The 24,933-nt window shown below is 37.6% G+C and overlaps 1 protein-coding gene across 8 annotated transcripts; it reads right to left on the bottom strand.

Moving 5' to 3' along the window:
* Positions 1-233: 233 nt before the first annotated feature.
* Positions 234-24,859, bottom strand: DCUN1D2 (defective in cullin neddylation 1 domain containing 2). Of its 8 annotated transcripts, none has more exons than XM_063392731.1 (7): positions 24,721-24,859; positions 22,093-22,489; positions 18,909-19,077; positions 16,295-16,425; positions 5,446-5,528; positions 4,108-4,204; positions 234-3,449 (listed from the first exon to the last, which is right to left on the bottom strand). In XM_063392731.1, exons 2-7 carry the CDS (start codon positions 22,265-22,267, stop codon positions 3,370-3,372), a joined length of 735 nt encoding a protein of 244 aa, XP_063248801.1. In that variant the 5' UTR covers positions 22,268-22,489; positions 24,721-24,859; the 3' UTR covers positions 234-3,369. The 8 variants fall into 8 exon arrangements, with proteins under 8 accessions (XP_063248801.1, XP_063248797.1, XP_063248798.1 ...); XM_063392727.1 differs by having other exon boundaries at positions 22,093-22,309; positions 24,721-24,854; XM_063392728.1 differs by having other exon boundaries at positions 22,093-22,664; positions 24,721-24,846.
* Positions 24,860-24,933: the final 74 nt, after the last annotated feature.

Raw genomic sequence — 24,933 nt, 5'->3', positions numbered from 1 at the left:
CTAAAAGTGTCAAGCCTCAAAAGCTTAACGGTGACACAGATGACCAAACAAACATTTATTAAGGCCATTTAAAAATTAATGAGTTACATCCTTACCCTCTTCTGGCCGATGGAGTAGTAACACAAGAGCCTAATAAATGAACCAGAAAACAACAACAAAAAACTCCCGCTAGACCAAGATTTCCAAAGCAGAAAACTGACAAGAATCATAGACATCTCACATGACTGACTTCAATCCTTTGACAGTCCATTTATTCCTTTTTCCATTGCCAAAAAATATACACACACATACAGCTTACTCAGCAGCAAATCTCCCAGGTGCACTGAATGAGCAGATGCCTGCAGGTTTGCTCTCCTTGGCATGACACACATGATAAATTACATTTAAATTTAGAATTGGCAAGTACAAATCCTATGGCTCAGTTTCAAACCAAACAACTTGGCACCAAGTTTAAAAATACATACAGCATATCTGTGAAGTAATACTGTATGCACTGAACAACTTGAAGACATCTGTACCATTTAGAATTATAAACTGAGCAGCCTAGGTGTTACCACTGTATCAGCTTACTTAAAATGGAAATCAGAGTACCCTGTAAAGTGGAACTGTGGACAGCAACAAATGATTAAAATATGGAAAAAACTGGTAAGGTGAAAGCAGTTTATTTGCATTTTTTATGACTGTTCAGTATCAAGGTGTTACTTCATGCTATTTATGTATGAGAATGTAAAAATCACATGTGGTTTTAAATAGGTAGAAGACTAGGAATAACAAAAGAAAAAGTGAAGCAAACCTCAAAAGCTGGTTGACAAGGATCAGCTAATGTCTTTGGAGTGTTTTGCCCAGTCTTCCTCTGCTAGAAGCTGTCACCCATGAAGGGTCCCCCCAGGAATGAGGTTTAAGAGTAAATGTGTATGCGTATATATATACACACATACAGAATCCTGGGCTAAGCACCTTCCTTCTTGCTCAGATTAACAAGGAAAAAAATCCCTCAACCCACATGCATTTTTTATGCTCTATTTATTTTAAAAGGTAGAAGGTTCATCAGAATGATTTGATGGAGCTTTCATCATGAGCAAATGTTTCACAAGCTCTAGTGCTAAGAAATTTCAGTTACATCACATACCAATGGAACTTAAGCTACTTCTGGCCAGTTACAGTTTATCTATATATTTTAAGTGGCAATTGTGTGAGTAACAAGCATTCCACTGCTTCTGGCTAGATAAATGCACTTGATGCTGTAAGATGTTACACATTCAGCAAAGCCTGCAGGACAGAGATAGGAACGGCTTGTTTTGGGGAGAGGGCATAGATAAATCAAAAGCAGTAAAAAGAGCATAACTACTTCTACCTCTCTGCTGACTTCTGCAGGATACTTGTAGTTATGTACACAAATGCCCTTCTGAAAAGGGGCAGTCAGAAAGCAGTAACTGGGCATGACCTCGGTGGGTAACTGCACAGGAGTGCCCTGTAGCAGCGGGCTCAGACGCTGACACCTGGCGGCTGTTTGGCCAGGGCTGACACTCACCAAAAAAAGACAAATATTCATAACAAATCTCTCACAGGGCACTTGTTACTTGCTTGCTAGGCTCTTACTAAGAGAAAAATCACTTATTTGTTCAAATTTTCCCTTGTCCTGCTTTTTAAACATCGTGCACAACTGAAATTCTAGCAAGTGGAAGAATGAAGGCAGTCTCTGTATGCAGCATGTACACTTGTCCTTGCAGGTTGTGTTGACACAATGAAAGCTGACTGCTTGTATGAAACTCTAAATATTAGAGTTTAAGAGCATATTGTAAGCTTTTACACCCTGGCAACTACAAAATAAAATAGTCTGCTGTCATGCAACACTTCAACGATCCACACATATAATTTATATAACTTAATGCACTATTTTCTCCAAAATTCTTGCATCTATTCAGCCTTACATACAGAAAATATATTGATCATAGCTGTATACATACTCTTTAGCAAATCTTCATTAACAAACTTTTACAGTGGCTATGACAAACTCATTTTGATGAGGTAGCATTTGCAAGAGCCCTGTGTGAAGATGCGCTGAATAGTTTCTGGTAAAACTCTTTTGTGCTTAGACAGCGGAATACACTGATGAGAAACGAAGACTGACACCTCTGTGCACTTCATAATCAGTGGCTGGCAAAAGGGGAGAAACAAGTGACTGCACAAATCTAGATTTGGTGAAAACTGATCCAATTTCACCAGCCTTGAGATCAATGAAACTGCATTAATTTGCCTTTCCCCCCGCCCCCTTAAATAATTACAGTTGAATGCACAACACATCCACAGGCATGAATACTTATAATCATTAGTATAAAGTCTCCTTACCCCTAACTGTTTCTTCACCATGAAAGCCAACTAGTTAAGTCTTTGGGTTTATTCACAACTATTTTCGATGAGAAGTGCCACAAAATGAATTTACAACTCTGTTGCATTTAGCTAGAATTTATGGTATGTTTCAAGCTACAAATAAAACCCATATTCCATCAGTTCCTTATTAAAAATACATAAAACACATAATTGGAGACTAACTGGATTATGATAATTAAACATGAATTATAAACACATCTTTGGTTGTTTAATGTCTACGTTAAAATGGTTACTAAATGTCTAAAAAAATCTGGAGTTGCAACACAGCACAGAGCAGAAGCCTGTCCTGAGCAATGCTATTGTTACATGTCCAAGCACTTCAAGAAATAAAATGAGGAAGTCAAGTTCACTGCGAGAAAGCAAAAGGCCGGATGTAATCACCTGTATACATCTAGGATGTGAAAATACAAATTTAAAATCTTGGTAATAAGTTCAAAGCAAAAAAAACATATGTTCATTTGTTTGGGGTTTTTTTACAACTCTGTATTAAGACAGATCCACAGAACTAACTTTTATAAAAATACAACATACTGCATAAGTTTTATTTATGGATTTAATTTATATACCACAAATACTGCTTTTAATATAAGTACAATATAATACATTTTTATTTATGTAACTGCTGGTGTTCACTTTGGATTATGAACTGAATGGCATGCTGTGCTGTCAAAACTTTAATAAAATGGCCTCTAGTTAAACTTCTCCAAAGTATAAAATCATGCAAAATCTACATCCTATATGATACAACCAGAACAATAATTGAAGCCAATATTCTACAAACAGCTTCGATCTTCTGAGTTTTTGTTCTTGAAGTGTCCAAGCATCAGTCATCATTTTCTTTAGGCAGAAAGGAGGAATTTCAGTTTTGTCTGCAGAACGTAATCATGACCACTGAAACCAGCACCAAGGTGCAGTTATCAGCTAACAAATCTTCATTACCCAGTGCAGTTCATTAAGTCCATATTGACACATCTGGGGTTAGGAAGTTTTATGTTTTCCTCCTGTGACTACTGGTCGCGCATATTCCACAAAATCATCTATTAGAACAGGCCATGCTCCTACAGAGAAATCAAGCAATTGAGAAATTAGCCTACCATTATCAGCAATAAACTGGGGCAGTCTATAGATACAAAGGGTTAGAAGCTCATCTTGACATTTCTGGCCTAGTCTAGCTTTAACAGGCACATATAAAATACTTGAAAGAAAAACCTAACTAATAAATTCCACATTTGAATCTCTTCTTGCAGCAATAGTTCTTAAAGACAACCAAAATATATTTAAAATACAGAACTCCACAGTACAAATATAAACATCAGTTGATAGCAAAACCACAGCACTCTTATTATAGACATTTATATCTTAGGACTTATTTCTGTACACATTCCAGAACAGAATTAATAACAGAGAGTAAACTGCATTTAGGGTAGCAAAAATTTTGTACAAAATGTTGTTTCACTCAGAAGTCTATAGCATAACACATTCAAATAATATGCTCTGCCATGGTGTGACTATCTTTACTTCTGTTTTCAAATTACAGCAAACCAGTTAACTCTGTCATCACTACTATTTTGGCAATAAGTCTGACACTGTACTGGCAGCTGAAACGTTAAGGGTAAACAAATCAGGACACAAGGTAACAACATGTTCTCTTGTTCATTTATAGCAGTATTTTAATTCTGCTGTACCAATTTTTGAAGATATTCAGGTACTGCTTACCTTCTTCATCATAGTTGGACATATCATCTGCAATCATATTTCCAAAATCTAATAAAAGATTCCAAGTATCTTTTGGAATTGATCTTTTATGATGTTCCTGTACAGAGGAATAACAGTATTGTTCAGTTCAAACTACCTTTCAATTTCACAGCAGTATTTTATGTTAACATACAAAGAAATATACCTATTACAAACATTTCTTCACCTTCTTTATCTTAAAAAACTCATAACCAAAAAAAACACCACCCCATCTGAAAGAGTTCCAGCTTCTTTTCCTTAGGTTGAAATCTTTTAATTTAAATATTTCTTCTGAACTAAACATTCAGGTTAAATATTTCTTCTAAAGTAACACATTTTAATACCAGGTCATGACTTGCAGATTTTTCTTCAGTTACATCTATAGATTGAATTTGGATATCTTAAAGTGCATTAAAGCAGTTAAAACACAAAATGTTTTCAGAAGCCCTCTCAACGAAACTGCAACATTATTCAGTGATTCAAACAAATATACTGCCAAAAAACTTAGAAAAAAAACTACAGAAAAATATTTCAAAAAATGTACACCTTTCTTATTAGGCACTAGGGGACAAAAATGCAGAAAAGACTTTATTTCTCCTAAACTACAGATAAAAAGATAAAATGAAGAAGAAAATCAAGATAAATTATATATTATGTATTTTCATTTTTTGTAATTATATAGACATGCAAATGTAGAAACATGGATGAGTGAATTGGGTCTTTTACAAGAATATTTTTGAACTTCTAAGGTTTAATTTATGTATCTTTACTCTGCTGCCCACAGACTGCACTAGTAATAAAAAACCTATCAAGATCAGTTCACAACTATCAGCTAAAACATTAGTCAATGTGATTACTCAGGCGAGAAACTTTGTTGAAAATGGAAAGTCTCTTTAAGGTTAAATTCTGGTATGACTGATTTGAATAGAGCGACTTTATGCATTAGTAGTACAAAAGGCAGAGTATAGTAAAACACATGGTTGACAATAATTCCAGCTGTTTTGACAATCAGCAGCACCAGTTCCATCTACAATCATGGCTTTTGTGCAGGAACTTTCCTAACTAGGAGGATACAGGATTAAGCAAGGAGAACACTCTGTACTTTTGCTTCACCTTTTTGCATTCTTCTAAATTAGAAAATCATAAAGAAAAGATTTAATTTGGCTTGATTTGAGACTATTTTATATCAGTTTTCAAAAAGGAAAAAATTTGAAGGAAGTATAGAGATATGCCATCTTTTTCTTACTGGAAGCACACAGCCAAAAAAAGTCAGACTACTGAGGAATAAGACAGGCAGTAAGGAATAAAATAGATACTTACCAACAAAAATTTATTCCAAAGATCTAAAAATTTAAACCTTCCTGACAAGACTAAATTCCAGTATGCAATCGCCATTTCTAGATCTGCAAGAGATTAAGCAACACGTAAATATTGAAGCACATTATAAGCAATAAACTCCTTCTGAGTAAACTATTAGAGCTACATCTAGTATATTATGATACAAATAAATAACACTCTTTTAAAATCACTAAAAAACTAAAAGGAATTGTTTTCTACTCTCCCTAACCCAAAAGGTAGAAGACAAGCAGTAGCAGTATAAATTTTGTATTGAACATCAGTCAACAAAGCAAAAATATTTTTGTCACCATCTACCAGTGCCAGATTAAAGCTACTTTCAATCTACAGTAACAGAGCTGAATACTTAATGATAAATTTCTCTGCAAATCAAAACCAAAAAATATATACACACATGCTCAAACATAGCAAATATTGATAGAAACATAAACATTTAAATCCACAGATGTCAAGTCCTCTTAATTGATCACATTTTGGACGCACTTGACTTTGAAGGGAATTGAAGGACATGAGGAGATGGAAAAAGTCATTTGTCTGTGGTATTATGATTCTACAGAACCCCTTACAGGAACAATTCTCATCTTCTGGAATCAGTCAATAGACAAACACCTACACCCAGTACTGAAAATACAAGTCCAAGAAATCAGCCCTAATTCTGCATCATGACCAGTGATCTGAGAGTGGGGTTCCAGGAAGGGGCAGCATTGCCACATATTCCAGCAGAAAGGCAGAAGCAACATTAGATGCAGCTTAAGGGTAGAAAGGATGTTTCCTTGAAGGCCTGTTTTCATCCTCAGCAGCTCTAAGCTCTTTGGTGCTTGCTCCCATGGGTAACAGCACTAAGTACATGATTACTAATGGGCAACCATAAAATAAAGCACAGCCTTTCTTAAACCACAGAAATATTTCAGCTTGTGCTTTCAGTATAAAGGAAGTGTAAACAGAACATGAAGCTTAAGAGAAAGTACTGTGATAGCACATAAAACAGAAGCTCGACCTGCACCTACAAAAAGGAAGAATCGCTTTTGAAACTGTATATATCATACTACAAACCAAAGGACACTGTCACCTGAAATCAAGCTTCAGGTCTGAAAGAGACATTCCAGATTTTAATACAGCCATGCCACTAGAGTCCCTGTTTCAGACAAGGCTGGAGCCTGGATGAAGTACAGCAGTTCAGGTGTAGAGAAATGCAATATGCCTCAACCTATCTACACAGTGTTTGTCCATCTATGATCAGTGCTCTTCAGTACAGAACTTGAATTATGCTCTAATAAACCTCCTTCAGTTCTTCCTGTCTATGCCACCATGCTCATTTTTCACAAAAAAAGGGTAGAAAAGAGTAATTAATAGAACACTTGCTGCTTAGATATGCAGATTAATTATTCTTATCTGTTATCCAAATAAAAGGCAAAAAGAATACAAAAGGAGAAACTTAAAGAATCTTAACAGTTTCTAAAGTTCACTGTGAACTAGTAGTTGGCCTTGATCCCACACACTCAGGCTTCTTGATGAAGACTCAACATCTCCAAGCAAATCTATAATGTGACAACTTCAAGCAAAATGCATTTTGAAGAAATAACACCTTGAAAGGTTTATACTTCTGATGGAAATATTCCTAGGAAAAAGAATAAAGTAGAGGTAGGGAAACAAAGATGATTCAAGGTGCCACAAAAGAAGAAGTAAAAGCAAAGAAGAGAGAACACTTCCTTGGTTTTTGTCAAAGTCAGTATTATGTTGGGGTGAACTTAAGTATTGCAAAATTTTTAACACAATGCATGTGAAATACTGTCTTAAGTTGACACCTGAGAGCCATTGTGTACATGTGTCTGCCAATGACTTCTCCAGCACAAAGACACAGAAGTTATTTGCTGTAACATTTGAAAAATGCATATCCCACTGAGGATGCTGCTCTGTAGTGGATGAAACAGCTGCACACTGGAGCTGCTCTTCCCAATAGGCACAAGGAGAGAAGTTCTTATACTTATATTATAAAGTTTGCTAAAGGGGAAAAAAAAAAGTCCAGTCTTCCTCATCTGGTTCACTGTAATCCCACAAAGCCATCAACTAACACAAGTGTTATTTGAACACAAGGACTAGATGGGACTATCACTTTTGGTAGTGGTGCCAGTTTATTCAGTCCTAAAGTACAGGAGAAAACTAGGCCTTCAGGTTTGCCAGCCTCAGGGGATATGCCTACACTCCTGTTTGAAGACCATTCCCTAGCTAGGTTGAAAAATTTGGCACTGTAGGACAAAAAAGAGGATTTTTCTGCTTTAAACAGAAGACCTAGTTACAGAGTTCAAAGTCTACATTAGCATGTTGACAGTAATATCAAGAAACATTAATGCTGTGGATCTGCTACAATTAGTGCTGCACTAATAGATACCAAAAAAAGAGAAAAGCCCTTATGGCATTAGAGCCCTGCATCCCCACAGAAAGATGCTTTTGCAAGGCAAAAATTCCTCAGGCAGTCTTAGGAGTATCTCTTTCAATGCTGTATAGATACGAAGGCATCATTACAGTAAGAATCAAACTACTCAAAAATATGCTGGGTTTTTTATATCAAAATATATGCTACCCACATTACAGACCACTAATGTAAGCTTTATAAACAGAAAAAGACAGATGCATCAATCTCTGAAAATACCTAGAAAATGATCAGTTTAAAAGAGTCTTCATTGCTAACATCCATGTTCATAGCCAAAGCATAAAACTGCTAAATGGTTAAAGATCATCATAAAAATACCACATCATATACTGTACATTATATAGTTTGAGCTTTCCTTTCAATCCAAAAATATTTTCAGTGTCAATATCTAATTGTATGAGAGCTGTATGTCATGGAGACCCTTAAACAATCAGTTTTTCCTCAGTCAGAAGGAGTATTTTGTATGCAGTATGATCTATCCTCAAACATTAAAACCTCATTCTAAACTTGCTTTAAAAAACCCTCAGCCTCTTCTATCCTGATTGAATAGAAAGCTTGAAGTGGTAACAAACAGCACAATTGATACAAAAGGAGAAATACACTCTGTGTCTACTTTTAATATTTGATCTTGCTAAGAAAGAAAAAAATCATTATTAGATAGCTGCCAAAGAGAGCTTTTCTAGCTCTCAGTCTGCCCTACCACCAAGACCTCTTTGTGCACTCATGTTTGAAATGGATAGAATATGATCATTAATTCCCCTGAATTACTAATACAACTTTTCAACAGTGTGTTGAAACTGATGCACAGGTAAGAACAATGGAAATCGGTGTCAATCTGTCTCAAGGACAGGACTGTTATACCTGCCTGACCAATAAGCATCAAGTGAATACTTGCAAGATTCAGTGAGTTAAAAATTCCTTGTTTCTTCATTTCTGAATGATTTTTAAGTGTCTTCTTTGGCCTCCAAATTGCTAAGAACAGACACAAGAATTAGTTTCTTCTTTCCTAATCAGCAAATTAATAAGAATATACCATGAAGATTAAAACTAAAAACACTTAGTTGAACTGCCAAAAGCTTAGAGCAAAGTAGCCTGTAGTTGCAACAGGAAGCTCCCCCATAGAAGACAAGCAGAAGGGAAAAGAAAAAAGTAAGAGAGGTGGTACAAATACAGAACATGGCTAAACTCAGGATTTAGCTGAGCTGGATCCACTCATCCTGCAGAGACGTAAGCAAAGAGTTTCCCAGTGCCCTGACTTAGGGGACAGATAATGCACAGTGTCAGGCTTAAGTGCCTGTGGGGGACAGGAGGAATGGTAAAGCACAGCCCATGGATTTCAGAGGAGCACTGCAGGAATCCAGCAGGGTCTGGCTGTGCTCACTGGCTCTGGCTGTGCTCACTGGTCCCAGCATCTGCCATGCTGAAGCAGCCTGATTCCATGCAGAACCTTCCATGTGTATCTATTTATCACCTTAAGCACAAAAACAGATGAACTGCTTTGGAATGCAAGTCAGACTTAGGAGATGGCTGTCTGGACACCAGTTTGAGTGCAGCCTGATGAACCTGACTGTAGCCACTTTAAAAATCCTTTTGCCTCTGCAAATCTCTCCATGTACCATTCAGAGAAACTACAACAGATGACTTAAAGTTGACTGGATATACATTTCCCTAACAAGGTCCAAACATGAGTAAAAGAATCAATGAGGCATTAGAATTGGAAGTTATGCCACACTTTCACTGATCAGAGCACCTCCTCTATAACCAAGTTTCTCTTAAACTGCTGGCATTTTCAACATGGAAAATGTGAACAAAAATAAAGCAAGAACCATACACATAAACCAAGGCCACTGGAACACCTAAAATATAGCATTCATAGACCTCTTTCAAAATAAATGTAAAATTCATTTATGGACCTCACGCAACTTTTTCCAGGCACTCACTCCTACAAATTGTCTATGAAGCTAATTCTTCATTGAAAGGGGGAGACATCTTGGTAACTAGGTTGGGGGAGGGTGGGAGTAAAAATAGAAAACAAAATAGAAAGAAAAAAAATTCCTTCCCTAATGTCTAAAGATCTCTTCAAAGTATCTTGAGATATGCTATGATAAAAGCCAAAGTTGATGTTGCTTCAATTAAAAAGAGTACATTATACTCATCTGCTTACAGGAGAGGAAACCTCCTTGAAGTCCACAAACCGGATGCAAAGATAGTCATTCTTCTGGTCTTGAGGTAATATTTGATTCAAGTCTGAATGCCCTCCTCATCTTTCATCTCTTGCTTGATCCCAGGCAACTGGCAGAGAGAAGGAAGCACAACCTTTTGAGCCAGCAAGCAGACGAAGGGATCACAAAGAAGTGATGAAGGACCAAATCGGCTTTTTGTTTCCATGTTGGAAGGTGAAGACCATGAAAGAATGCATTAAGTTCCTTCCTGCGGCTGAAACAAACTCTAACAAACTCCTGAGCATGTCTTTTTGGGGCTCAAAGGGAGACCCAGCAAGAGAATCACAGCAAGTATCAGGTTCAAAAAATGAAAAAAAAAAAAAAAATTGAGATAGAGCTAAGGCCTAGTTTTAGCTTGAAAGCGCCCTTAGAAATCTGAACTGGTCTGTAGACGACATGACAAAAGACCTATAATCCTATTCTATAACACACTTACCAACAAGAGCTAGGATACAAAATTTCACTCAGACTGCAGTAGAAAAGCTGAACCTTGGGAGTAGAAGGCAAGATAAACCTCTCCAAATCTGCACCATGCAAAAGTTAGAGATTTATTGTACTATATACAGTAGTAAGAACATGAGAAAGCAGATTAAAGACAGAATCACAGTTATCCATAATAACTATTTTTAAAGTCTCCTGGGCAGACCACATAACTTGATAAACTGCACCTTCAAACTCTGAAGACAAAACATAAATCAAGTCTTAAATATCTAAATATTATGTACTACAGGTCAAACATGCAGCCATTGAGATAGCACTGCTGTGTTGAAACTTGGCTTTTTTTCCTGAATTCTGTCTACCACTTAGAAAGTCACAGTCTTAACAATTATAAGTGTTCATTGTCTTCTTTGATAATGATCAAATCTATTCAGAGGTATTTGAAAGACACTCGACAGTTGGGTGCTGAGTAACATTAATGAGAACATCATTTTCTGCTTCAAGATCATCATGGCAGATCTTAAGCACCGAGCTTTTGCCTCCTGCATCTCACTCCTTACACAAGATACTGCCCTAGGGGACTGCTACTACTTTCACTTCTTTAAACAGCACGTGTCCAGACTGGAGCATTCTACTTGGGAAGGCTGAGCTAATAAAAGTAAACGTGAGCATTCGAGTCAGATGAGATTATAGCGACAGAAGTCCTGCAGATACAAAGAGAAATAAAAACTGTCACCACATGAACTGTGGAGAAGAGACTCCTATAAAAGGCAGTCCTGTTTCTAGGAATGAGTATTGGTATACTGAGTTCTGTGTCTATTTTAGGGAAAGACAGAACAGATGTAACTTAGTTTATTGGAGAGGATCCTTCCCATCTAATTACATAACTGCAGAATTTCTTGCATTGGTTTTGAGGGGAACCAGAGAAGAAGAAGAAATTAAAAAGCATGGCTTTTCCAAATATAAAGAAAATACAAAACTACACACACACTCCTACTCTCCAAGACCATTTTTCCTGGAGCAAAATCCCCTCTGAATTACAAACACAGCTGTGTCAGGTATTATTGAAATTTCTCTATCACCAAAAAAATTTCTAAGAAGGGCTTCTGTGCTCTCCACCTCCCCATCTTACAAATAGCAGCTGGTATGATAAAAGATACTGTGTCCTGCTGATAGTAACTCCAGAAAGTCTGGGACACACAGAGATTTTTTTCCAAACTATGCTCCAAGCAAAAAGATGCAATAAAAACCGACAGTTATTTCAGAAAAAAAACTGCTTCTTACCACGTTTGAAACTTCATAAAGGTCAAAGAAGTTCTGGAAGAACTTTAGGCTTCCCTGCCAAACTGGGAGAAAGTAACTCATCCAAGTGGGTCAGTCCTGTATCTAACACTGCCCAATACTTAAGTAACTTAAGATGATAAAACAAAGGAAACTTCTGTTAAATTTGCAACTTGGACAAAACCTCAAAAAGGTCTAATGTGATAGAAGACAGGATTAGGATTCAAAATTTGGACAAACTGGAAAATCACTTGGAAATAAGTAGAAAAGATTTCATTAAAGAGAAGTGCAAAAGTCATAGTGCTAGTGGGAGTAATCAACTGCAGAAATATCAGATCAGAAAGATCAGACTTAACTGGGTACATTGTAGTGCTGCAGAAACCCAATAGCAAAACAGACTGCAAACTGCAGACAGTATGGAATTTAAGCAAACTCAAAAGATGGAAAACAAGAAGCAAAATATCTAAGACACAAGGAAGGTATCTGGCTTGTTTGGGTACTACATGACAAGAGAAAATTAGATCAATTTGACTGTAAAGGAAACAAGAGTCAGAAGACAAAATTCCAGTATCAGAGAGCTAGGGGAGAAAATTTATCAGGGTAGTTGGTTTTACTCAGTCCAGAGACTAAGTGAAGACACATACATAATCGCCAACTATGTAAGAAGTTGGTACTCACTCTAAGGAAATGTATTCTGTGTACTTACTTTGGCTGGTTAAAGTATTAAACTGGAAAATTCAGAAACAGAGGGTTAAGTTATATGCTAGAAAAAGAAAAATCTAGCAATAGGTTTAAACAAACACGGACAAAGATGTATGGAACCTGCCAACAAAAATTTAAGGTTCTACTTTGTGAAGGCAATGCCTCTCAACTTGTTAAGCCAGAGGACCAGTACAAATCAGACTTCCAATCTTATAAATACCTATTGAAACTGAAAAGGTAATTTAGTATATATTGTAGCATATCACAGAACATTTGGATAGGAAAGCGTCTGCAAGAATTGGTTTAGGTTGATGTTGATTATGTCTAGCACAAAGGAATACACTATGTAAGTATTTCGCTACCTTTTAAATTTAAAGACCACCTGGCATATTAAAAAGGAAACCATAAATCACTATTTCCTAGTGTTTTTCAGAGGAAAGGGGACAATAAATAAAGTAATAACTGTTGCATATCACTTCTTAAAACGGCAGATACATATTTTAAAAGAAGTAATCTGAAAAGATGAAGCAATGAACATGACTCATAACCAAAGCATTGCTACTTGAACATTTGAGAGATATTTCACTCATTTCTTATGGCTTCAATATGCTAAGATAACAAACAAGAAAAAAAGAAAAATAATTGTGTGAGTCAGTCTGTCTATCACAGGCACATTTCTGGTAAGCTCTAGTCTCAAGAGCTATTTCTGTTAAAAAAAAAGATGCCCAAGCACTTAGCCTGAAGGACCCAACAGAAGGAGTTCAATTACGTATTCTTTTATAAAAGGTTTCTATTAACAATCTGCTAAGAATATGGATTCCTCATTTGTCACTGGCACTAAGTCAAACTTGCTTAGTTTTCAAATAGGCACATTTATAGGTCATGTGTACATCCAAGAATCAAACAATATTTTTTTTAGCCTTCAGATCAGTCCTCCAACCAATGAGTACAATTACCATACTTGGTAATTTAAGTTCCCAGCCTAATAAGAAAAAGCACTGAATGCTTCAGACCCCAGAAAAACCGCATTAAAATATTCTGCAACTGAAATTTAGGAAAGAATTCCCAGATTATTTCCACTTCATTAATTTAAACCATTCACTTTTATCTTTTACTTGAAGTAAACTTACAGACCTCTGAGACTCCTCCAAGTTACAATTCACCAGAATGACTTTAAGGCAAGCAGCTTGGGCAGGAGCTAAGAAGCACCCTATACTGACTGATTGTCATCTAATGTGGGGAAGAAGGAGAGGTCATCACTCTAAGATGACCTAGACAGAGGCAGGCACAGATTTCTAACAGCTCAGATGGTAACAAATCTAACAATTCATTCTGTTTAACTATCTGGACTTAAAGTAAAAGCTCCAAATGGAGTAAGACAGCAACAGACTTTGTACATGGTTGGTATCAATTCCCACATCTCCTTGACAATAGGGCACACAGTCATTGGACACAAACACCAAACAACCTTGGAGACAGGGAACAAAGATGGACAGTTTCTCACTCTCATAGGAGAAAATATGTAAATCTATACAGAGAAGAGGATCTGAAATAGAAAAAAACAACTAAACCTGTATTTAATGTAGCTGAAGCAACTAGAATTCTCAGCTCATACAGGCACTCCAGTAAAATAACTGGTGGGATTTTCCTCCTTGGTTACAACATACTGCTTCCCTCTGTGGTTATTACAAACACCTACCTGTAAATTTACTTTTTTCCTTCACCTCTTTGCTCCACTGTGACTGTTAATCCCTGTAAAGACTCCATCTCCAAACCTATACAGTGCTCATTTTTATTTGGGTAAGCCATCACTGGCCTCACTCACTTAAAAATGCAGTATCAGTCTGTATGTTTGCTCAGTAGTCTCTTTCTACTCAGTCTATGGTGATCCAAGAAATATGGTGTATCTCCACTGAAGTAAGGAAAGTGGTATCTGCTTATATTTCTTTACTGTCTAGAATCATCTCAGCAAAACCAGAAAAAGACTGATGAAAAATGGCACCAATATACTACCCTGTAAGAACTAAGTACTAGAAATTAAGAGATTGTAAATATCATTGAAATTACTAAAATTCCTGAAAGCTGAAATCAGCAACAGTTCCCATCAATTCATTACACAGTTTAAGTTTTACTTCAGTTTTTGCACTTCTTACTTTCTCCTGCTAATAGCTCAACTCTTAGAGTAAGAAGGAACTTTGGTACTTTCTGGCAATAAAATATCTTTGTTACACAACACAGAAGACAGACTTAGCAATGAAAGGACCCCCAGTACTGAATAAAAAGAAGTAATGGAAAACAAGGCAGTTTCCCCTAATGTCAAATAAACAGCACATTCAGTTCCAAATCTGGGTTTTGCTGCCTCCCCTCCTCCACTGTTCATAAAGGCTTAGGTGAAAACCTTTTGAAATCTACTGCCCAAGTTCATGAGTTTCATGTGGGAACGACCCAATTAATTCATCTATTAATTGGGAAGCTATTTTGTAATATTTCTTTAGGTATCCCATAAATCCCAGCCTCAGCTGTAACTGACTTACCTTTCCTGCAATTTGAAAGTACCAAGCTTTGTTAATGAAACCTAGCTGAGGAACTAGAATTCTAACCTCACAGAGTCACTACAAGACTTCTTCATTTTTGTGTCAGTAAAAGTGGCACATGAGCCATGAGAGTGACAGATGAGGTGAAAAATGAAACTGCTGAAAAAAAATGAAGAAAAATATAAACTGGCTAAAAGTTGTCCATAGTTTAAAAAAAAAAAAAAAAAAAAAAAAAAAAGAAAAAAGACACCAGGAAAGACAAGAGAGATTACTCAGAATAAAGTAAGGAATGTGGAACAGACACACTTGGATTGAGGTCTAAATTGATATTCTGCTCTCCCAACAGTTCTTGAGAAAACCATTTATCAACTTTCCAAGTTACTTAGACACAGATTTCAAGTAGCTATGTTAAAAAAGAAAAAAAACCCCAAACCCTAAAAAAACCCAACAAACCACTTCCTCTCACACACACCACAAAGAACTGGGATGATGGTACAGTGCTATTCTATATACAAAACATTAATTTCTTCCTACACAATATCTCCTGAAAGTGGACATAAATTTGAAAAGAGTGGACTTAATCTTTCCATTTTTTTATCTGTTCACAAAGTAGAGATTTTTGATTTGAAGGAAAAAAAGGAATTTAAATTATGTATCTGTTTTACTCCAGCAATACAAGGCATGGATTGGGATAAATCTCAAACTTTATGAAGAATAATAGTTTAATACTATATAAACTATCCTTATTTTTACTCACTACTTTTAAACCAAGCTAATAATACCCTTTTTCTAAACTTTACAAAAAACATGAGCTAAAACTAAAAATTCTGAGAAGAACAGTAACTTTTGCCCAGTTTTCTCCCTCTTCCTGAGCTGATATAGACATCTTGTTTCAGTAGTTCTTAACACACAGAGCTCACTAGCTCAGTATTTTTGAAAAATAAAATTTGACAGGTCTCGAAGAACTGCAGAAACTTCTTTTGACAACAGGTGAGAGAATGTCAATACTGGAAGAAAACCCCATTAAATTATCTGTACCAAGGGGACATTAAGAAGAGATTAAATGAAAGGAGATGGGAAAGAGAAGTCAGTGAAGAAATCAATAATGAATTTACCATACAATTGCCAATGAGAATACTGTAGTACTGGAAACATTTGGAAGACTTCACTGACTGCAGACATTTTCTCACTTCTTTACTACTTACCTAGACCTTTTTGTCCAGGATTTTTAGCAAAGTTAAAAGTAAACTGATAAAAATCTTTGAACTTTGCTGGATCCTTCAGCTCTTGTTCCAGTCTTGGCAATAGAGCTTTTAGCTTTTCTGTGGTGTCACATCTGTTCAAGAGAGATCACATTATTTGCATATATTTAAAATTTCTTCTTACTTTCCCCCCACCCTTTTTATGGTTTAGTCTAAGAGCAAAACAAAACAGTGTTTAAGACAAAACAAGATTATCTTTGTGGATAGTGTTCTGAAAAATATAAATGCTCATGTGCCTTTACTAAAGAATTTTAAGTGGAATATTGTATACAGGCATCCATTAGGTACAGAATGCAAACAGGATTCAATGGTTTAACTTCTTTTCTATCTCTTTACGAACAATTTCTGAACAGACGCTATTCTGTTCTGAAAGAACACCCAAACCTCACTGAACTCTGTTATTCCTTCCCCTGAGACAGATGTTGTAACACAAGTGTGTGACATTTTGCTTTAATCTAGATAGACATTGCTTATTCCCTGCTCTCCTGAATAAAGAGCTTCACTCTATGTTTTTACAATTCGTCTTAACATCTGAGGACTTTCCAACTAAATGAACTATTATTTGCATTCTCTCCCCACCACAGAACACTTGAGAATAAAACCAAGGAACAAAATGAGCCTTCAATGATAGCCTGAAGGCTGGCAAACTATTTAACAGCCTGGCACAGGTAAGATAAGACAGAATCAAGTTACTGAAATTCTAACAGGAACACATCCCTGGATAACACCACCAAAGTATTTTCACCTGAGCTGACAAGACACACTTTTAGAAGGGGAAGTGTTTCTGCTACCATGAGGCATCAAATGAATAATCAAGGTGTACAGGACATTACCAATATCTTGCATTCTACCTAGAAACTCAAAGCGAAGCAAACAGGTTTCAAAGAACAGCTATCACAACTAACACTGTGTATTTGAAAGATCCCCGTAGAGATATGTTTGTATTTATTCTAAAGAGTCAAGGAAAAAATCTACTAAAGGATGGGTAACTATAACAACATCCATAAAATGCAAATGTAGTTTTAACTGTCTTGCATGGTACAGATAAAAATAAGTACCTTTCCGGCCTCCAGCAGTACCTGGCGGAGAAAAGAAAGAATTCTGCCAACAGTCTTCAAGTGAGAAGCTCAGTTTCACTGGGACTCGATCTAGTCAGTAAATATACCTTCCCATATGCATCCTAAAGATGCTATGTGATCTAAGCCTCAGGGAATTTCTTTCCATTCGACTGCTCACTTGTGTTCACTGCTAAAAACCGCAGACACTGTGCCTCCAAGTATGTAACAAAACCATTCCCAATTCTCAGTAAGTGCTGTGGCAAGCAGGCACAGCCATATTGTGCTCCCAAGAACAGTTGTTGTTCCAAGAACAGGTGGTTTAGCAAAACCTTTTCAATCACTTCCATAAAAAAAAAAAAAATGCTGGCAACCTTTAATATAACAGCATGAGCACTTAATTTCTCTCCATGGTTAGAAAATCTTAGTTCTTCTTGTAATTTCTATCCAAAGCTACCCAATGGGACAAAATAAAGCAGTAAACTTCAGATGCTATCAAAAGTTATTTCATCGTAATTTCTTAAAAAGGAAAGCTTAAAAAGAAATCAATAACTAATGAGGTCAGTAACATCAGACTGCTACAATCTCTGCCCAAGAAACAACCACCACATTCCTAAAAGTTGGTCTATCTTAGAAATGTATTGATAAGGTGCCATTCTAAGACCAAATGAAATTGCTTAGCTACAAAAACCAGGAACAAGTAATAAACTGTTCTTATGCACCCATTGAATGCAATCTGATAAAAAGAGTCATTTGTCGTCTCTAAATATTAGAAATGCTGCTCCTCTTCAAGGAAAAATTACACACAAAGTATTATTTTATGATGGTAAATGCTTGACTTTATTGGTTAACAGAGGCAACGTTCAAAGTTTATTATCCAGAATAGCTCCATAATCCAGGAAGGAAATTTTTATCAGTTACATCACAGTTGGACCAATCTTTTCTACTACCAATATCCTCATTTTTATTTCAATTCCTCATAGATATTTTGTACAAATGAAGTATCTACTATGAAAGAGAGGAAAGTATGGGTGGTAAAATGGACAAAAAGAAAGACAGGTCCATTTGCTGGTGGCAAGGTAAAGCGAAAGAATTGAAGGCTCTTTTCTTTTCTATTCCTTTTCTACTTCAACATTGACTTTTCTTCCCTTCATACTCCTCCAGTGACTTTCAGTTTTTAACAGCAGGAGGTCCAACTCAAATCCTTAACACAGATATGCATATGCTTACTATGAACTACATAAAAAGACGTGTGAATCATTCATCTGACTCGCTTGCTGTACAGGTAGAAATTGTTTTGCGTCTCCCCTGCTGTGGTCATTAAGGCTTTGCAGTAAAGCACCAGTTCAAGGAAGACAAGACACTACAGACATTTTGCACCTGTTAAGCTTGGCACCAGCCTCAATAGCTTTTTCAAGCTTTGTGCAATATAACTGAAAGTGTTTTGAACAGAAAAATGGTTTGGGTCTTACATTATAAACGATGCAGAAATGGATACTTACCCTAACTCTGTCATGCCATCAACAAATTCCTTTTTACTGAATTCACATTGCGTGGCTGCCCTGAATTTCCATGCCACGACCAGAACACTGATACTGGCTGGGTCCAGGCTTAAATCATCACAGAACTGCTGAATCCCATCAATGCCAATTTTATTTTCATCTTGGGGGTCTGGAGTTCAAAATACAAAGAGGAGAATTATAATTATTTACAAAACTTCTTAATAAATACTCATGTGACAGCTCTGATGTGCTGCATAATACAGGTATTCATTTTTTCATGGCCTTCACAAATGTTTTCACTTGAAGTCTAGATATTTTTAAAAGAGAATCAGTAAACAGATCAGGTATTCTGTAAACTTATAGAGAAATTGATTTGCAAGTTTTCCTCAAGTTATCTGCTAACATCGACTAGATAATTTTGTTTTCCCTCCACAATCCTCTATGAGATTGGACTTAACTCAGGAGATGCTGCCTATATTCAGAAACAGTAAGGGTGATAAACACATCAAAATGTACAACATTTATATTGGTCAGTGTGTATTAAACTTAACAAAAAAATGCAACCCAAACTCAAGTCTAACAAAAACACACCTACCACATTAGACCCCAGAATTTTTTTTCCCTGACAGTGATATATGGGTATCCACTATATCTACTTAAAGACCACATTTAAACATTTTGGGGGTTTAATCACAAGTCAGCAAAATCTCCAAAACATTGTTCAAACAATGTCTTAGCATAACAGAGTCTTAAGCTAATTAATGCAATTTAGTACAAGTGAAACATAGTATTTCCCCAGTAGTACCTTTCTAAATGTCTGTACATGCCTTATAATAATTCTGTAACAAAGTTCTTTCTGGAAAAAGCCCCCAAACAAACAATCCTCTGCATGTAAACTTAGATAACTGGAGAAGAAAAAGCAATTGAAAACAAAAGAAGATAAATGAACATCTCTAGTTTTCAAAGCCTGAGACTTTACAAACTGTAAAACTTTCTTTCCCAGCTACTGAGAGGGAGATATTTCAATATCATAAGTTGGGCTATGTAGAAAAGCATCTCTTGAGTAGATTTAACACTAGCTTCTTAAACTACCATTTTCAACCATGTTATTTTTAAGTCCTGATCCAATAAGTTGATTTAAAAAAATCAAGATAAAACCTTTTGAATTTTATTTTAATTCTTAAGCTAAGATATCTTTTACTTTTCCAGCCAATACTACAGTGAAAGTAATTTTAAATTCCAGAGAGGAAGTAATTTGGCAAACAGACTTGCATCTATTAAACCAAGAATCACACCCACAATTCAGTGTAATTCAGGAACCTTTGATCCCAAATAACAAGTAAATACATCTATTCAACTAGTTCTAAGACATGGAAAGCATATTTCTTGTGTATTTGGGGAGTGATTGAAGAACTGAAGGTGAGATGTGCACTGTCTTGAAATCAGTAGAAAAATTCTGCTGGATTTCAACAAGGACTTTTCACCTCTATCATACTTCACATCATCCAAGCAACTAATAACAAAAATGCAATTCTTGTTTTGACATAGTTGCTGGATAAACAGGTAGGAAAACTAAGAAAAAAGAGCACAGAAAAAGACATTTCAGATTCCAAGTATAGTGCACTAACCCATAGATCTTGTGGAACGAAGGAATCCCTTACTGTTGAGGGGCCAGTGACTCAGGTTTAAGCCAGACATGAATCAAGGAAAGGTGCTTAACCAAAATTTTTTATAATCTTCTGTCAAATCTTGTGAAAGTTTTTAATGTTTACAGCTTCAGTGTTTAAGTCCCAGAACTGCAAAGGTGTGCTGCTACCTAAAACACTGATGTAAACTGGCTACACTTGCTTTCACAAAAGTCAAATGGTGCAATTTGCCACTGCTAGAAATCTATAAATAATTAATAGTATTCGTGATAATCTTCTTCCATTTTTGATATTCTTAATAGCATTCATGAATTTAAATATATATTTTTGACCCAGCAATCTCCAAGACTGACATTCAAGGAGTAAACAAAAGAGTCACATACATGTATGTATATAGTATATACCATATACACATAGGCACTTATAAAACAAAATATGGTTGCATTTTGTCTCTGGGTTTTTGTTTTCACAAAGAAATGCTATAGCATTGCTGTCTCTTTGTCCCTACACAATTCATTACCACACAACATTCAAGTATTAAAGAATCCCTACACTTAAAATAGAACAGATTATGTAAAGAAGAACAAAAATGGTGGAAGCAGTAACATAAAAAAGGATAAAGTGTATACAAATTTCAATTAGAAAAGTAGATAAAATCATAGTTGAGTAGTGGTTAAGAGCTGGTGTTTTCAAACAGGTGATGTATGGATTTCAACAGGAGCCAGCAATGACTCCAGCCTGCCCTGCTCCAACATGAGCAATCCACACTCATGTCAGATGGCCACAGCTCAGCAAGCACTGTCACCTGGATCACATACATTCTGATATTTAAATGCCTAGCTTTTTTTTTTTTAACAATGATGTAAAATGGAACTTTGAAAACAAGCAACTCTGCCTTTACTCCACTTTTCTGCGGTTTTCCCTCCAAGCCTCTCTGAAAGGCACATCACTTTTGCTGTAATATGCCAGCATGAAGGAATTAAATAAGGATCTAGTTTCCAGTTTTTTAGTTTTCTTACCTGTTTTGTCACACTCCTAGTTGTAATGTTATCTGATTTTAATGTATAGAAATAGTACTGTCTTTAAACATAGTTAATTCCCCCAAAAGTTAGCATAAGACCAGTATGTATTATTTTGCCATGGAAAGATCATCCTACACATTTAAGAGCAGCTAGCATCAAAAAATCATGTAAGTTGCATAATAAACTTTGCTACCATATTTGACAGCTAGCACTTCTTCCTCACTCTAAGTTTAATTTCCTACTTTTAAAGTCTACAGAAATCTCTACAGAAGTTGTGTACAGATCATTAAGAGACTTTAAAACCTTTTTGCATTCTTATCTTATTATTGTAAACACATAGAGAGAAGCAAAAGCTAGCAAGCTTTACTTAAAACTCCTTAAAAATGGTAGACAGAAAAGCGGAAAAACTCCTCACACAAAATAATTTAGAAAAAACCAAAACAAAATCCACAACAACAACAACAACAACAACCCCAAGCCCACCAACCAAAAACTCCCCAGAAAACTAAACCTTACCTTTGTATCGATTATACAATTGTTCTAATTTCTTCTTGTCTACTGAATTTTTCATGGATTCTTTGTAGTACAAGTCTGGATTCTGGAAGTAGTTGTCTGTTGCCACTTCTAGTTTCCATTCATTCTGTGTTAAGCAGTATATAGCAGTCCTTTCACCAGCCTGGGTAAATGCCATAAACTGGCGGACCTTGTCCTTCTGGGATGATTTAAGTTTATGCTTTGGGATGCAAAAGAAGCAGGAAAGCCAATGAAGCTAATCCAGAAGTTTGTTTCAGCATTCTACTACTAATGCCTATCTTTTAAAGGTTTTAGTTTTCTTGTTGATGACAACTTTCACTTCAGAATTACAGGAAGACAAAGCCTTGTTCTTCTGCAGTTAAACAGACAGCATTTTCTTCTGTAAATTGAAATGACAGCATCTATATATACATTTCTAGCAGCACATATTCTGTCAGTAACAAACTTGTATTTCTGCTTTATTGCTCACATATGCTGACGTTTTTTCTGTTCTGTAACAGCAGTAAACACAAGTTTCGTCATTTTACAATATGGTTATCTTCTGAAAGATATGCCTAGTGGTTATAAAAGAAAGAAATTAAAAAGGTGCAACTCAGAGACTCTCAAATTCTGTATAAATCCTTCATACATGGAGAAAAAATACCCAAGAGTTTTCCTAATATTTTCTTAGTAACAACTAACAATGCAGAATTTAATCATTCTAAGTCCCCAGCTAAAAAAGGCAGAAGCATTTCTCATACCATTATGTTATAAAACATCACCAACAGAAGACATAAGGCAAAAATAAAATAGACGGATATACTGGAGACTGCTGAATGTTACAATGAAACTTTAAGATTGCTGTAAATGTGATCTAAAACTCAAATTAAACTTTGAAAATTGTTTATACTACTAATATATTAAACAACAAAAAAGCCTAATGCAGTGGTCTACAGGGACCAATACGATGTTTCTCTCAATTGCAGCAACCATACTGAGATAATATCCTTAAACTTCTGGAACACTCAAGAGGTAGGAGTGGGCATTTTACAGGGAGATGATTTGCTAGTAACATATTTCAATAATGTTATTTACGTGAAATTGGAAGCAGAAGGAGATAGCTTAAATCAAACTCTGTTTTTTATTATATTCCGTGCTTTCCGATTTTATTAAACCATACGTAACACATGTTCTGGGCCAACAATTAAGCTGAGAAATTTGTATAAATTCCCCACTACCGCTTAAATCATCAGGTATAATGGAAAATTTACAGGTCTCTTAAAAGAGAACTGAATCCTGATCCAGTGAGCAGTAAACATGGGACCACCTTTCAGTTTACTTTTTATCTCTTGTACCCATATGGACATCTTGACTATAGATGGTCCTGAGATAAGAAACACATCATGTAAACAAGATAAGGATTTTGGTCTTTCCTACAAGATTTTTCAATCTAATATAAGAAGAAACGTGCCGGGTTTCTTTTCAAACAAGAAATGTGTACAGTGGGAGGAAAAATGTGCAAAATATAACCACTGCATACTTTGGTAAGTAAATAACCAATAATCCTTTGGCTGCAAGCTCCAGCCTGACTCCAAATTTTCATGAAGGTTTAGCTAAGGGAGTCTCTGCACCTAGATCTTCCTCAGTTACATAAACTTCTTCTGGGCAACAAACTTAGCGATAATCGCTTCAAAACAGAGGGCTCTGCCAACAACGCCAAAGCAAACCCTACGTCCTCTTTCAAGCCCGGTTAACGCCAGGCACTTACGGCTATTTTCTAGCTTCATTTCTAGCGGAATGAAACACTAAATTATTAGAAGCGATAAGAAACACACACGACTCTCCAGCCCACCACCCTGCCACGTAGCACGGCTCCTGCCGCTCACCCGCGGGCAGAGCCCTGCAGGGGAGCGGCACCGCGCACCTTCCCCGGGGCCGCGGGGCTCCGGAGCGCCCGTCCCCAGCACGACCTCGCTGGTGGCAGCCGAACAAGGATGCGCCCCTCGCATCCAGGCACAGCTCAGTCACCTTCCGGGAGCCCTCTCCCAGCGCTAATGACACTGTACCGCACACCCCAGGGAAGCGCTGAAGCTGCTGCAGAGGCACTAGGACAGCCCTTCCTTCCCAAAACAGCCCCGGCCGAGCCCGCCACCCAGACCCAGCAAGGGAATTCGTACCGCACCTTTCCCACCGCCTCAGGCTGCACCTGCCGCGTCCCGCGGCGGGGAAGGGGCCGGTAGGAGCGAGGGACTCGCAGCTCCGGTGACCTGCCCCGCCAGCCCCAATCCCAAAAAAGGGAAAGGTACGCGCTGCGCCGGCTGCCTGCGCTCGAAATACCCGCGGCGGGGCCCGGCCCCCTCCCTTCCCCCGCCGCCCCCGGTGACCTTCCCCGCTCCTGGCCCGGCGGAGGAGGCGGCGGGAGAGCGACTCCGCACGGGGGGTGCGCGTCCCCAAGTCCCCGCGCCGCGTGTCCCCCCCGCCTGGCGCCTCCGCGGGCACGGCAACGGGACTGGGCGCTGCGGGAGGTGCGGGGGCGCTCGCCTCAGCAGCCCGGGGGGGCTCCTGGGGTTGTTCGAGGCTCCCCCTCCCCGGTTTCGCCGCCTCCCCTCCCCCCCGGCTCGCACAACCTACCATTTTATCACCGGCGCTCCCACCAACTTCACCGCCCGGCGCCGCCTCCCGCGCAGGCGCGCACCGGCCCGCCCGCGCCGCCTCCCGCCGGGGAGCGCTCCGGGCACGGGCCGCAGAGGCGGAGCGCGGGTCGCGGTGCGGAGCCCGCAGCGCTGCCGGGGGGAGCGGCGGCGGCCGCGGCGCTGGGGCGGCTGCGGGGCCGCGGCTCCGACT

This window comes from Prinia subflava, chromosome 3 (assembly GCF_021018805.1).
Source record: "Prinia subflava isolate CZ2003 ecotype Zambia chromosome 3, Cam_Psub_1.2, whole genome shotgun sequence".
Classification (NCBI taxonomy): domain Eukaryota; kingdom Metazoa; phylum Chordata; class Aves; order Passeriformes; family Cisticolidae; genus Prinia; species Prinia subflava.
The sequence above is the reverse complement of the archived record's forward strand: the minus strand, read 5'-3'. Positions and strand labels throughout refer to the sequence as shown.

Excerpts from the sequence above, each read along its gene's own strand:
- DCUN1D2 (XM_063392735.1), bottom strand. The coding sequence starts at position 23,692 with ATGAAAATTTGGAGTCAGGCTGGAGCTTGCAGCCAAAGGATTATTGGT. Across the intron at positions 16,426-18,908 it reads GATGGCATGACAGAGTTAGG|ATGTGACACCACAGAAAAGC; the intron begins GTAAGTATCCAT and ends TCTCTTGAACAG. Across the intron at positions 3,450-4,107 it reads GTCCAACTATGATGAAGAAG|GAGCATGGCCTGTTCTAATA; the intron begins GTAAGCAGTACC and ends ATTTCTCTGTAG.